The following is a 12,235-nucleotide window of genomic DNA, read 5'->3' on the forward strand; positions in this document are numbered from 1 at the left end:
CATCCACCGGATTGACACACATAGTCCATTGCCGAACCTGGAACCTTCACATACGGCCATAGGTCGCAGAGAACAGAGGATCCCGTCCGCTCTCCTGTACTTAAGCTGCGAACCGGTAGAGTAGTAGTCAGGTCGGTGACGACTGGCGAATGCCTGCTGCTGTATGTTTTGCCATTTTGTTTCCTCCTTTTGCCCTGATCGGCTTCCACGGATTGGCTCGGAGGTGGAATTGACGCTCAACTGGGGTGGCTTCGCAGACGACTGACTGAGGCAGCCTTCTTGGATCGTCCATCGAGGCTGCCAGAGACGTGTTCAGCATATCGATCGCTCTGACTGACTGAGGACTGAACTTGGGTGACAAGTGCATGCTGTGACTTTCGGCTCTTTTCATTCATCATTTGTCGTGCTTTATTTCTTCTTCTTATCCTTGACTTTCTTCTGCTGTCCACCACCGCCACTCGGCCCTCCCGCACCATCAAATCCTCCTCCCATACCACCCAACATACCAGCCATACCCTCCATACCCGGCGGCAACTGTCCGCCCATCTCACCCATCATATCCTTCAAGAAGTTATCGCTCACACCACCCCCACTCAGCGCAGGAGAGTGCAAGGGTAATATCTTTCCGATCTTAAATCCTCTTGGTACCGCGGGAGCAGGAGGCGGTGCACCGTCTTTCGAAGGAGGCATACCCTGCATACGGTACTTGTTTGGAGTTTGAGCCGTGGTGGGGTGGGCACGGAGGTAGGTTGATATTAGGGTGTAGAGGTAGTGTTCTGGCAGAGTAAAGCACAGCATTATTAGCATAGTCCTCGCATAGAAGCATATTCCAATCGCATCGAGGGTACAACTCACTACTCGCAATCTTACTACTGATCGCCTTTCCCTCTTCCTTCACCAACACCCTCACCCGCCCCGGATTCGCCCAGTCCTTCGGATGCGTCTTGTGCGGCTCGAAGACTATCTTTAGGGGTACACCCTTTTGCTGCGCAATCGTGCTCAGCGCATCCACTATCTCCCTCGCCAAGGGGTTGGCCACCGCATCTTCTTTCTTCACCCTTCTGCCCCCTGCTTTTGACCGTGTCGAGTCGAAATAGAGGGGGTAGATGCATTGGTAGGTCTTGCTTTGTTCTTGGGCTTGGCGTTGTTGGTCTGCTGTCGGGTTGGTTTGCATGTTTGCTGCTTGTTCGGGAGACCATTGGTTTCGTCCTTGGGGTTGGGATTGTGATTGTTGTTGGAGCATCGCTTGGATGTCTGCGGGATTGATCTGCGAGGCTGAAGGGTCCATAGCAGGTTCGAGGTTTCCTTTGGGTCGGGCGAAGTCAAAGGCATCGAGGTCTCCGACGTCCATTTCTTCCGGGTCGTCGGCGAAGTCGTCGTCGTCCTCTACTTCTTCTATGCGTGGATTGGCCATGATGTCGGTTGGGAGGTGTTTGTGCGAGCGGTATTCCTCTTCCTAGAAGAATGATATTAAGCGCTTCTGTCGTTGATGTTCGCTGATCACATGCAATCATAAAAGCCGCTGGCCATGTTTGAGGTCGAAGGGTGGGGGCGATCGTGGGGCTCAAGAGCGCCAAGACTGCGGCGAAACATCTTCCTCTTCCTTTGCCTCCTGACATGCACATCGACATTGCAATATCATCGAGTCCAGACGCAGAGCGTCATATGGTGACTGTGGTGCAGCAGCACCATGACTTCGGGGACTGGACGCATATCGCCGAGTCGCTTACCTTCGATTCATCTAAAGTACAACGAGCATCGGCTATGCAGTGGGCAATGCAGCACCGTGCGAAGTGTATATTAATTCCAGCTCTGACATATCTCGTCCAGAACTCATGCTTTGCTCGTTACCCTGAACCATTGTACCAGACCTCTGATGTGCTTCATTACTCAAACCTATTGATGCCAACGAACTCCGACCCAGTGGATGCCGCTTTACCCACGCGTTTGCCCATAACTCCAAAGGCCGGCTTCCAACGGTGCGCTGCCACCCTTGTGCATCCGGAACTTGGCGCCGTATTTCTGCTCAAAGTACTGTGAAACGACGTGGGCCGTCGTGTCTACGATATGTCTGATATCATCCTCGCTGGCTGTGTAAGCAGGAGCGAGTAAGATGTGGTCGCCAGATTTACCGTCCACGGTACCGCTGCCTGGGTAGAGGGAGATATTGTAAGGCTCTTGCATACCTGTATCATGGTCAGTATTGCGGTCCCCATGTATGAAATATTGTGGTTGGAATATGCTTACCCAACTCATGCATTCCCATGGCCACAGCCTCGTGTGGGTCAAATGGTGCCTTAGTAGTCTTATCCGTTACAAACTCGATACCCCAGAACAAACCTTGACCTCTGATATCGCCGACAGCAGGATGTAAGCTCAACTTCTCCTTCAGCAATTTCTCCAGTAGCGCTCCTTGCTTCCGTACATTAGCCACAAGATTGTCATCCCGAATAATCCGCTGCACCTCCAAAGCTGCACGACAAGCAAGAGGATGTCCTTGGTAGGTTTGACCGTGACTGAAAGCTCCAGCGCCCTTCCGCAAAGCATCAATGACTTTGTGGTTGGCCAACATGGCTGCGATGGGCATATAACCCCCTCCCAAACCCTTGCCCATGGTCATGATGTCCGGAGCTACACCAACAGAAGGGTCCTGCCATGCATGAAGCGGCTTTGGATAATGTTCTGAAGGCCTCGGACCCACACGCCCAATACCAGACATGATCTCATCCATGATGAGGAGTGCACCATGACGATCACAGACACGCCTGATAGCTTCAAAGTATCCAGGAACAGACGGCACACATCCTAGCGCAGCTCCAACCACAGGCTCGGCGACAAAGGCGGCGACGTTCTGAGGGCCAATGCGCCGGAATTCGGCTTCCAGCTCGGCTTCGAGCCGACGAATGTACGATTTCTCATGGTCGAGGAATGCGAAGCCCCGGTATGCGTAGCAAGGGCTGACGTGGCTTGTGTTGGTACTGAGCAAGGGTTCGAAGAGAGCACGTCTGGCTACGTGGCCACCGAGACCCAAGGAGCCGAGTGTTGTACCATGGTAACTTTGTTGCCGAGCAATGAAATGTGTTCGACTTGGCTCTGCAGGTTGCTTCTCCAGATGGTATTGGCGGGCCATCTTCATAGCGGCCTCGATGGCTTCACTTCCACTACTAATGAAGAAGGCTTTGGCCATCTTGCCGTTCGTGCTTTCGATGAGCAGAGTCGCAAGGTCTTCGGCGGCTGAGGTTCCATAGAAGAGAGAATGGCAGTAAGAGACCTCATTCATCTGATGGTTGATGGCCTTTCGGACTCTGTAAGGGTGTAAGCAGCATCCATGTATATGCAGCCTGCGCAACACACTCACCGTTCATTGCCGTGGCCTAGGCAAGAGACGGCAGCTCCACCTGTGGCATCGAAGATTGTCTGTCCGTTGCTGAGGTGAAGATGACTGCCTTCGGCAGAGACGACTCGCAATGGGTCGTGGTGTAGAGATCGATGCAGGACCGAGGAGATAGCTGTTTGTTGCGTAGCACCATTACTGGTCGCTGCAGGCTCGACCACAGCATTTCCATCGTTCATGATGGTCGCTCTGGTCTTGTGCGGTTCCTTGGGGTTGTGTTCCAAAGGTACCATACCTGCGGTCGGGACGACCATATCGTCTTGACCGTCGCGGACGTCGTCGATAGGGCTTGTAAGGTGCATCTTGGAGTCGAGATAAATTGCTGGGGTACATGAACACAGTTGAAGGTGACTGGAAGATAATATCGTGATGCCTTGATAAGAATGAGGTGATAATCATGAATGACAAATACCAATGATCTGCTTGCTGTACTGATCGCTGGCCATGTTGATGCACATGCTGGCTAGGGTTGTGTGTTCCACCAAATCCACTCGACGAGTCATTGAACAGTTTGTCGGCTCGAGTTTGGCTTCGAAGCTCAGCTAAGAACAAGGTTATCCCACCGACTAGTGCGCAGGATCTTGTGTTCGGGCCGTCAGCTTTCATACGATCGGCATACCGACGGCATGTGGAGACTTGAGATATTGAGTTCATCGGTCCGAGTGGTGGTATGCTATCCTAGCCATGGGTTGAGTTGTATGTGACAATCTTGTACCACCATCGACGGCTACGTGCCCTTAATCCGATGATGACGCTGTGGCTTCTTGCCCAGTGTCGACATCGGAAGCTGCAATAAAATTCCAATTTCTCATTATACAAGTTCGCAGCCACGATGCATACATGACTAGGCATCGAAAGAAATCGTAGCTCTGTGATTTGTCCACACGGCAAATACCGTACCAGGACCCGGGAAGTAGTGTTCTCCGGCTGGTCATGCTGATCGTAAGGTGAGTACGTTGCGCGGTGTAGCGGCGGATACACGTGAAGCTCATGCATCCATATTGGAGCGTGAGATCTGCGGTTCCAGGCATGCAGAACCGACGTTTGAGCTTGACCAAGTTCCCGGGATTGCGGATCTGTCAACAGAGTTTCTGGTAACGATCTGCCGCATCCGCCGGCAACATTGAATCTAGATCGCGGTCTGCGGAGCCTCCTCTAGCCGCTGTGGTACCACGACTCCAAGCTATCTCTCGCAACATACCTTTGCAGCTAGCGTAGGTAAAAAGCCGCTACAGTGAATCAGGAGCTCCACATCATAAGCACTCTCTTGAAGCGCTGCCCAAACCTAATAGGACGTGTTCGTCGCGATCCATGCGATGTCTTTGTAGACGCCGCAGGTGAGCGTAAAGAGCGCAGCATCCGCCGTGACCACAGAAGATCGACAAGTGCCTTTGCAGCCAACTAAGCCAGCTTGGTCTGTTCTCCGGCCAGCTTGTGAACATGATCTCGCATCCCTGTGGCTGAAGTGCTGCCATCCACCGTGCTTGGTGGCATCGAATCCAGCCACTGCAGCATTAGAATGGGTGGTGTCAGGGAGCACGTTGTTTGTGCAGGAACGGAACAAGCTATCTTCTGGCTGGTCCGGAGTAGACGTGCAAGATGGGGTGATAAGGACGAATTGCTCGTTGCATGTACTCTTGTAAACGTATTTGACAACATTCGCAGGCTGATGATACCAGTTGTGTAGTTGTGTCACTCAATCCGCGAGCATGGTTTAGGATGTCAACGTTCGTGCCGATTCTGTCCTTGATGTAGCTGTTTGTAGGATTGTGAACTGACCACATCCGCGACTGTAGGACAATACCAAGAGATCTTCGTGGCAACGTCGGGTAAACGGATGGCGCGCGGCAATCGTGCTACCACGATCGCGTTCCATCCTTGATGTCCACGCGAGACTGCTCTCCGAGAACGGGCGAACAATATTAGCCGACGACCTCGCCCTGTACTTACATGTTGTGCGCCTGCTTTACCGCAGCGAGGGGGACCATCAAATGGAAGCATCTGCATAGCCGATCTCCTGCGCTATTCGTTCTGCTCAGGGAGAAGCTGTATCTTACCTCTGCCGCGGAGCTTGCTCCTTAGACATCCATGCAAGTCTGTTGCAGCTTGCAACCTCCCGGATCGCTGAATCCTAGTGAGTGACTCTCTCCACGAACGCTGCGCTTGGGATATGTGACGATTGCAACCGGCTTGTGGACAATCTGCAACCCTGCCGTCCAAGCCAGCAAAGCGGCTCGCCAACGTTGCTTTGCACGCTATGCTCCCTGCAAGCGATATTTCATTGGCCAAGATGGAATCGAATCGTGCCGATGAGTCTCATTCAAAGTACATGACTGCGATGTCAATCTCTCGGGAGTGCTCGCGCGCACTGTTCCACGACGTCCATTGGGTACGGATTTGCTCTATGGCATGCGGAGTTTGCCGTTGGTGGCTTCGGCGGTAGATGGGTAGACATCGTAGAGCGTGGCTGCATGGTGCCCACTAGAACTACTGAGAGGCGGGCTAGCATCGACCAAGATCAACAGCAGTCGATCTCTTCTAAGCTCGACAGCACTGGCAGTAATTGGAGAACTTAGCCGTACAGTGCAGTTCATACTACACATGCTTGCTCCATACTCGCTCTATGACCTTGGCGCAAGTCATCGCTGCATCCTTTCATACGCTGAGAGCTCGGAGCAGTGTTACCGTGCCAAGTCCAGAATCCTGAGAGAAGTCGCTACATGCCCGGTGTGTTAAGGAACGATCTCCGCTAGATCAATCCGTCGTAAATGTTGGACGCGTGTTATCATACCGATCAATAAATGTGTGTCAGTCAGAGCAGTGTTCACGGCCGGTGCGTAAGTCGGGAAAGAGCGACGCGTCGCTTCGCGTCATTTTCGTGTGGGGCAACAAGTACTGTCAATCACTGCCATCCATCTTCACATCTCACATCTTTGTCGGTTGAATCGCTTGGCACTATGTGCTGTCGTCTCGAATGGAGCCGCATATGACTGGGCTATCGTAGCATGAAGTGTGAAACAAGTAGGAGAACCGTCGTGCAGGAATGGGTCCTCAGAGCGAAGCTTCGAGAAATTCTTCCAGCACTGCAGACGGCCAAAGTCCACTGCATCGACCATGACCGCGAGTATATCGCCGCCGCCATCGAAGCGGCGCAAGCTGGTTCAGACATCTGGAGAGTCAGTTGCGGATTTGTCGACATATCGCTTGAGGATCTTCAGCCACAATGTCAATGGCATCTCTCCATATCTGCAGCCATCGATCGCGAGCTTCTTCAAGCCGAATGGCAATAATGAGGTCCCCAAAGCCTCCCTGCGAGACTTTCTTCGTCGGCAGGACTGGCCAACTGTGCTGTGTCTACAGGAGGTCAAGATCCATCCTGAGGACAGAGCGACAATCAGAGCTGTCGAGAAAGCAGTCTCCGCGCCCAGCGACAGTGTCGAGCCAGACTACGTGAGTCATGTCTGTTTGCCGTCGGACGCGCACAATGCTCGAGGTTTCGGTCGAAAGATATATGGTGTCGCTTGTATCATCCGCCGAGACTTCTTTGAGTCTCACGTAGAGAAATTGAGGCTGGTCGATTGGGATCAAGAGGGTCGTTTCTTGGTGGTGGAAACGAAAGCTCTCGGGCCGGTGCCGCGGCTCGCAATATTCTGTGTATACGCCGTGAATGGGACAGACTTTCCTTACAAAGACTCGACAGGAAGGGTGACCGGAACTAGGCATGACCGCAAACTGATCGTGCATGAGCTGCTTGCGGCCGAGTGTCGGGCGCTTGAGCACGGTGGCTTCAGCATAGTCATAGCGGGTGACATCAATATAGCACGGTCTGCCTTTGATGGCTTTCCCAGGTTGCGGACGAGTCCCGAGCAGCACTCTATCAACCGAGTTGATTTCGAGAAGAAATTCTTTGCTTCGACGGAGAATCTCTCACTAGGCGACGAGGACTCCACGGCTGATCAAAAGGGCGAGCCTCCAACTCCAGGACTAGGCATGATTGACTCCTTCCGCCACTTACATCCGGACAAGCGAGGCTACACGTACTACCCAAGAACGAAGGTATTTGGTGCAAGTGCTGATAGGGTAGACATGATTGTAGTGTCACGCTCACTAAAAGATTGTCTGAGAGCAGCAGGGATGCTCGAGACAGCTGCAGAGCGTGGCCCAAGCGACCATGTTCCCCTCTATGTAGAACTCGAATTCAGGGAAGCGTGAAACGTATGAGATGATTCTGGCAGTTTGCGACGTCCGCAAACAACGAGTGATTACTACTGCTACTCAATGCATTGTTCTTCTTTCCCCACGTTGAAGACGCGTGGTTACACAACATGAAGTTGAGCAGGATCGGCAGCCCATGAGTGCATAATTACATCACATCACTAATCATCGATCGCAGTGGTGCTGTTCTGAGGCATATGAAGGGAAGACCCGCTAGTAGTCATCGAAAGGAAATGTTCCATGGAAGGCGAGGTGCACACTGCTTTAAGCAGTCGTCTTCACACTGTCACCGCTTTCTGGCTGTCCAGGATACTGGCCTGTAAACGTTCTGGAGCATGCTGGACGGATCCTGGATATAGCCTGTAGCACCCGCCGGCATTTGGTCGCTCTCCAAGATGTCGAAACCGATACGAGACACCAACGCCAGGACTTCTTCATTCGTCAGCTCAATGGAGCCCGGCTCCGCAATGCCTACTCTGCGACTGAAACCAGTCATACAAGCACCACTATCGTTGTCAGCCTGAAGTGCCCTTTCTGCAGGCGTTTGTGCTGCTTCGAAATGCCACAGCAATGGACCAAGGTTGATCCAGATACCGCCTGGCACTAGGCAGTGTCTGATGGTTTCAAAATAGTTGAGGACGTTTGGAGCCGTATCGATGAAAAAGCAGGTCAATACAGCATTAAAGCTTGCCGCATATCTTGGTTGTTTGTACAGGGCACAGAAGTTACCAGCTGTCATGCTCATACGTTCGCCGTGAGAGGCACTTGTGAATTCGTTGGTCTGGGTTGCCATTTCGGCTGGATGGATGTCCGGAACGGCTACGCTCTGCAACTGTCTGGCCCTCGTGAGATGGTTGTTGAAATTCAGTGCCCACGGGAACAGTCGATGCTGGTCGGTGTTATGAGTACAGTTGAGCATGAAGTGTGCTGTGAGCAGCTGATGGTGTGAAATCTCGTTGCCTTCGACCACGTAGCCAGCCAAGGAAATTTCGAACACGAGTCTGCCCAGTCCCGCACCAGGCACGAGTATACGATGTTGCTCTCCGCTTGAAAGCTCGCTGAGAGATAGGTATTTCTCTAATGCAGCCATGAACGGACTATGTGATGCATATCTCTCTGCAGATCCTTCATCAGACCAGTCGCGATAAAGCTGGCGAATAGTCGATCGTGCTTTGTCCATGTCGTTCGGCGTCGCTGCGCCTTTCCACGATTCATCGTCGGGACTTAGGCCATATGCAGTCAGGCCAGAAGCCAAGATCGCTTCTGCAATTTCAGCATTGCTGTCAATAGCTTCATCTACAGCATCGAAGGTCTTCGGTATGGAGAACGGTGGCTCGCAAAGTAGATCTATGTGATCGGCCGAAAGAGAGTAGAATGCTTGACGTCTCAGATGAGTGATATTGTAATGTGCTGCTCGCCGATACTGCCTGCCGGAGTCAAAATTGTAAGACGGGTGAGATTGCGAAGGTGAAGAATGTCCAGGAGCGCATAGGTGGCGGCATCACATACCGGAAGCTGTCTAAGGCGGCGAATAACACACGACGCTCGTTGGGATCGGCTGGAATAGGTTGAACCGCATTGTCATGATAAATATCTTCCTCACGTCTGGCAGCCATCACGAACCATAAGTACCGCTCGTGACTTGTATGCTCCGTGATGTAGGCCAAGCATAGACTATGCCCACCAGGAAATTGCTTCACGAAAGTGCATTGGTGCTGTATCGTATATTGTGTGGTCGTAAGAGGACGATGTTTCGAAACACTGCCGAGATGATGTGTTTTGGGGATCCAGCACAGACTTCAAGTCCATCAACAGTCTCGACCCGCGAATTTCTGCAAGACGACATCACTTACATCAAAACACTGTGGTATCGACAACATGGCCAGTGATTTACAAAGAAGACCAATCATGAATGGTACACACGACGTGAACAAGCCCATAGAGCTCGTCATTCGACTCCCATTCCACCAAGAAACAAAAATCCACCTTCATCTCACCATCCTCGCCACCAGCATCATGCTCTTCGTGTCCACAGCTGCCCTGGATGCCGCAAGTGGCGGCGCAGCCATGGGTAGCTTTGTGTACGCAATGCCTGATGTAAGCATTGATATCATTCAATCCTGATAAATGCTGATGAAACCCAGAGATACAATCCTTCTCAGCCAATGAGCACAGCGATATACACAGTACCGTCATCCCAAGACTTCGTAACGCGTATGGCGAAACTTCTCGCCAAGCGGACTGGCAAGCTCTGCTACGTTGGTGGAGCTCTCAATATGTCCAATGCGGCAGCTGGAGGTACCGTGGACGAGGAGATGCAAGCATTCCGGTCTATTGTGGAAGTTGTCAATGCAGAAGTCGGAAAGGCCAAGGCGATGTCTGCTTGAATCTGATTGTGATCCACTGGCAGTCGCTTTTGGGTGGGGCGCTCAAGTCTGGTTGATGCCGAACGAGCGTGGTCACCCGGCTACCACACAGACGACAAACGCGCATCCAGAATCGACCGGCGAACACTTTTCATTAAGATGCAACGGAGATGCATGAAAATTCTCTCGGACAAAACAAAATTTGGCATCTACTTCTCCACTATCACTTCCTTCCACATATCTGGTAGATGCCGTCCCCTGCAGCCATACCTCTCGGGCTCCAATGCGCAGTCTGCTCCATTCGAAATACTGCTCGCCAGTCTGGCCTTCCATCGAGTGCCACGAGCAATAGCAGTATCAAAGCAACACATACAATTCCGCCGGGATCTGGACAGCGCCCTGCCGCGTGCAAATACCTGCCTAAAAAGATCACTCGACCGGTGTCATCACAATTTCTAGGGCGACAGAGTACCAGACTGAGTGCACCAAGTGCCTCCTGCTCTGTTACAGACACCGGGCGACCTCATCTTCCTGGTCGCATGAAAAGGCCGACCAGTGAGACTTTGAGGGCGACCACGAATTCGGACCTCTATCCCGGCTCCCACGCCAAGCCGACCATTTTGTACCAAACTACCAAGGTTTCGGTCGAATCAGCCGATCCCGCCCCGTTACAGCCGTGCCGCGGACCCTCCCCCACACACTAGCGCGTGGCGTCGCATATATTACGTGCTTCTGTTCCAAAATTTCGATTCGCGACTCACACATCCGACGAACACGGCTGCGATGAACCCTACCTTGATGAGCAATCGCTACTGTTCTCCCACGACGACAAAATTTTCGACCAACTGCTCAGCATGCCCGTCTCTCTTCTGAAAACTCATTAAGGTCGCTAGCATTTGTTCAAGCATATTTCAGGCCTTGCCGAACTTGCCGAGCTGTCCCTTATCACTAGCAATTTGAAGGACCCACTGCTCGCGCACGTCACGAGTACAGCGACATCTTGGCCTGCATCGATCTACAGGTACGTTGGCATCCTCTCCTTAGTATATGCCCACTTTTCTACCCACAGCCGCGACCTTCCGTTAGCCGTGATGCAGACACATTGTGCCGCATACAGCAATAGACCGGCTTGACCTTCAGATACGCTACAACAGCAGCAGGACTAACACTCTGCTAGTGAGAAGCTGCCCACCAGCCCTCTTTCCTGGCATCATGTCGCGATCCGAGTTTGTGGACTGTGTCCATCCCGTGTATGAGAGAATCGAGCTTTACGACGCCAAAAGCGTGCCCACCGACCAGCCCAAGAACGATGCCGCTGATGGAGTCAAGGCTCTGCCACAAGGCTTCATCGATGCCATGATTGTTCGTGAAGAGGTCTTCGTGCGTGAACAGAACATCGCGCTCGAGAATGAACTCGACGAGGACGATCAACGAAGCTTTCATTGGGTCGCATACGCCTCTCTTCCGGCCAAGCATACCTCGCCCGAGATAGCTGCCCAGGGTGCCAATGGGAAGAATAATGCTGCTAGGCGCATCAGCAACAGTACTAAGATTCCCATCGGCACAATTCGTTTGGTACCTCCACCACATGCTCCCCATTCGGACGCTTCTGGAGACAGCATCAACGACACCACTGAGTCCCAAAACGAAGACCGCAAGGACAGCTCTGTTGCGCATGATCCAAAAGAATCATACATCAAGCTTGGCCGCCTAGCTGTCATCAAGGAGTTCCGTAAAGCAGGCATTTCCAAGCTCCTGATCGAGACGGCCCTGAGCTTCGCACGAGAGCACCACTACGTCTTCTCACCGAACCACGACCCGGCCAAGTTCGAGGCGTCCAAGCAACTTTCGGATCGCGGCGTCACGCTTGACTGGAAGGGTCTTGTGCTTGTACATGCTCAGACTGGCGTGCAGAAGATTTGGCGTAAATATGGCTTTGAGACTGATACCACTATGGGCGAGTGGGATGAGGAGGGTATCATGCATGTTGGGATGTGGCGCAGGATGGACATTGGGCGCAGGAAGAGCAAGGCTTTTCACATCGGCAGTCCACTGGCTAGCCCGTGAGGTAGAATGCATGATTGATAAGTGGCATGGTCGTTACGTGGCGGCTACGACCCTGGAGTATGAGAGGACGGCGTTCAACTAGAGGCGGTATACCCTGCATCAGGCGGCATAGTCAATGATTGTGCTGCGTTGTATTGTGGCAGTATGTTCGTGTGATATGTAGACATGCGATGCCAACGAACAAGTCAATGAC

At 52.4% G+C, this 12,235-nt stretch overlaps 6 protein-coding genes across 6 annotated transcripts; 3 read left to right on the forward strand and 3 right to left on the reverse strand.

Annotated features, from left to right (window-relative positions):
- Positions 1-408: 408 nt before the first annotated feature.
- SEC65 (signal recognition particle subunit) lies at positions 409-1,414 on the reverse strand (the record flags this gene model as incomplete). The annotated part of the gene is made up of 2 exons (XM_064833498.1): positions 409-776; positions 856-1,414. 2 exons carry the CDS (start codon positions 1,412-1,414, stop codon positions 409-411), a joined length of 927 nt encoding a protein of 308 aa, XP_064698459.1.
- A 521-nt stretch (positions 1,415-1,935) lies between these two features.
- On the reverse strand, positions 1,936-3,696 carry LTS14_000788 (uncharacterized protein; the record flags this gene model as incomplete). Its single annotated transcript, XM_064833499.1, has 3 exons — positions 1,936-2,186; positions 2,248-3,305; positions 3,359-3,696. 3 exons carry the CDS (start codon positions 3,694-3,696, stop codon positions 1,936-1,938), a joined length of 1,647 nt encoding a protein of 548 aa, XP_064698460.1.
- Positions 3,697-6,508: 2,812 nt separating this feature from the next.
- LTS14_000789 (uncharacterized protein) lies at positions 6,509-7,606 on the forward strand (the record flags this gene model as incomplete). Its single annotated transcript, XM_064833500.1, has 1 exon — positions 6,509-7,606. The coding sequence occupies one exon, from the start codon at positions 6,509-6,511 to the stop codon at positions 7,604-7,606; it is 1,098 nt and encodes a 365-aa protein (XP_064698461.1).
- Positions 7,607-7,895: 289 nt separating this feature from the next.
- On the reverse strand, positions 7,896-9,225 carry LTS14_000790 (uncharacterized protein; the record flags this gene model as incomplete). The annotated part of the gene is made up of 2 exons (XM_064833501.1): positions 7,896-9,036; positions 9,119-9,225. 2 exons carry the CDS (start codon positions 9,223-9,225, stop codon positions 7,896-7,898), a joined length of 1,248 nt encoding a protein of 415 aa, XP_064698462.1.
- A 262-nt stretch (positions 9,226-9,487) lies between these two features.
- Positions 9,488-9,996, forward strand: LTS14_000791 (uncharacterized protein; the record flags this gene model as incomplete). The annotated part of the gene is made up of 2 exons (XM_064833502.1): positions 9,488-9,706; positions 9,754-9,996. 2 exons carry the CDS (start codon positions 9,488-9,490, stop codon positions 9,994-9,996), a joined length of 462 nt encoding a protein of 153 aa, XP_064698463.1.
- Positions 9,997-11,187: 1,191 nt separating this feature from the next.
- Positions 11,188-12,042, forward strand: LTS14_000792 (uncharacterized protein; the record flags this gene model as incomplete). The annotated part of the gene is made up of 1 exon (XM_064833503.1): positions 11,188-12,042. One exon carries the CDS (start codon positions 11,188-11,190, stop codon positions 12,040-12,042), a length of 855 nt encoding a protein of 284 aa, XP_064698464.1.
- Positions 12,043-12,235: the final 193 nt, after the last annotated feature.

The sequence above is a fragment of the Recurvomyces mirabilis genome (assembly GCF_035927965.1).
Source record: "Recurvomyces mirabilis strain CCFEE 5264 chromosome Unknown scaffold_2, whole genome shotgun sequence".
NCBI lineage: Eukaryota > Fungi > Ascomycota > Dothideomycetes > Mycosphaerellales > Teratosphaeriaceae > Recurvomyces > Recurvomyces mirabilis.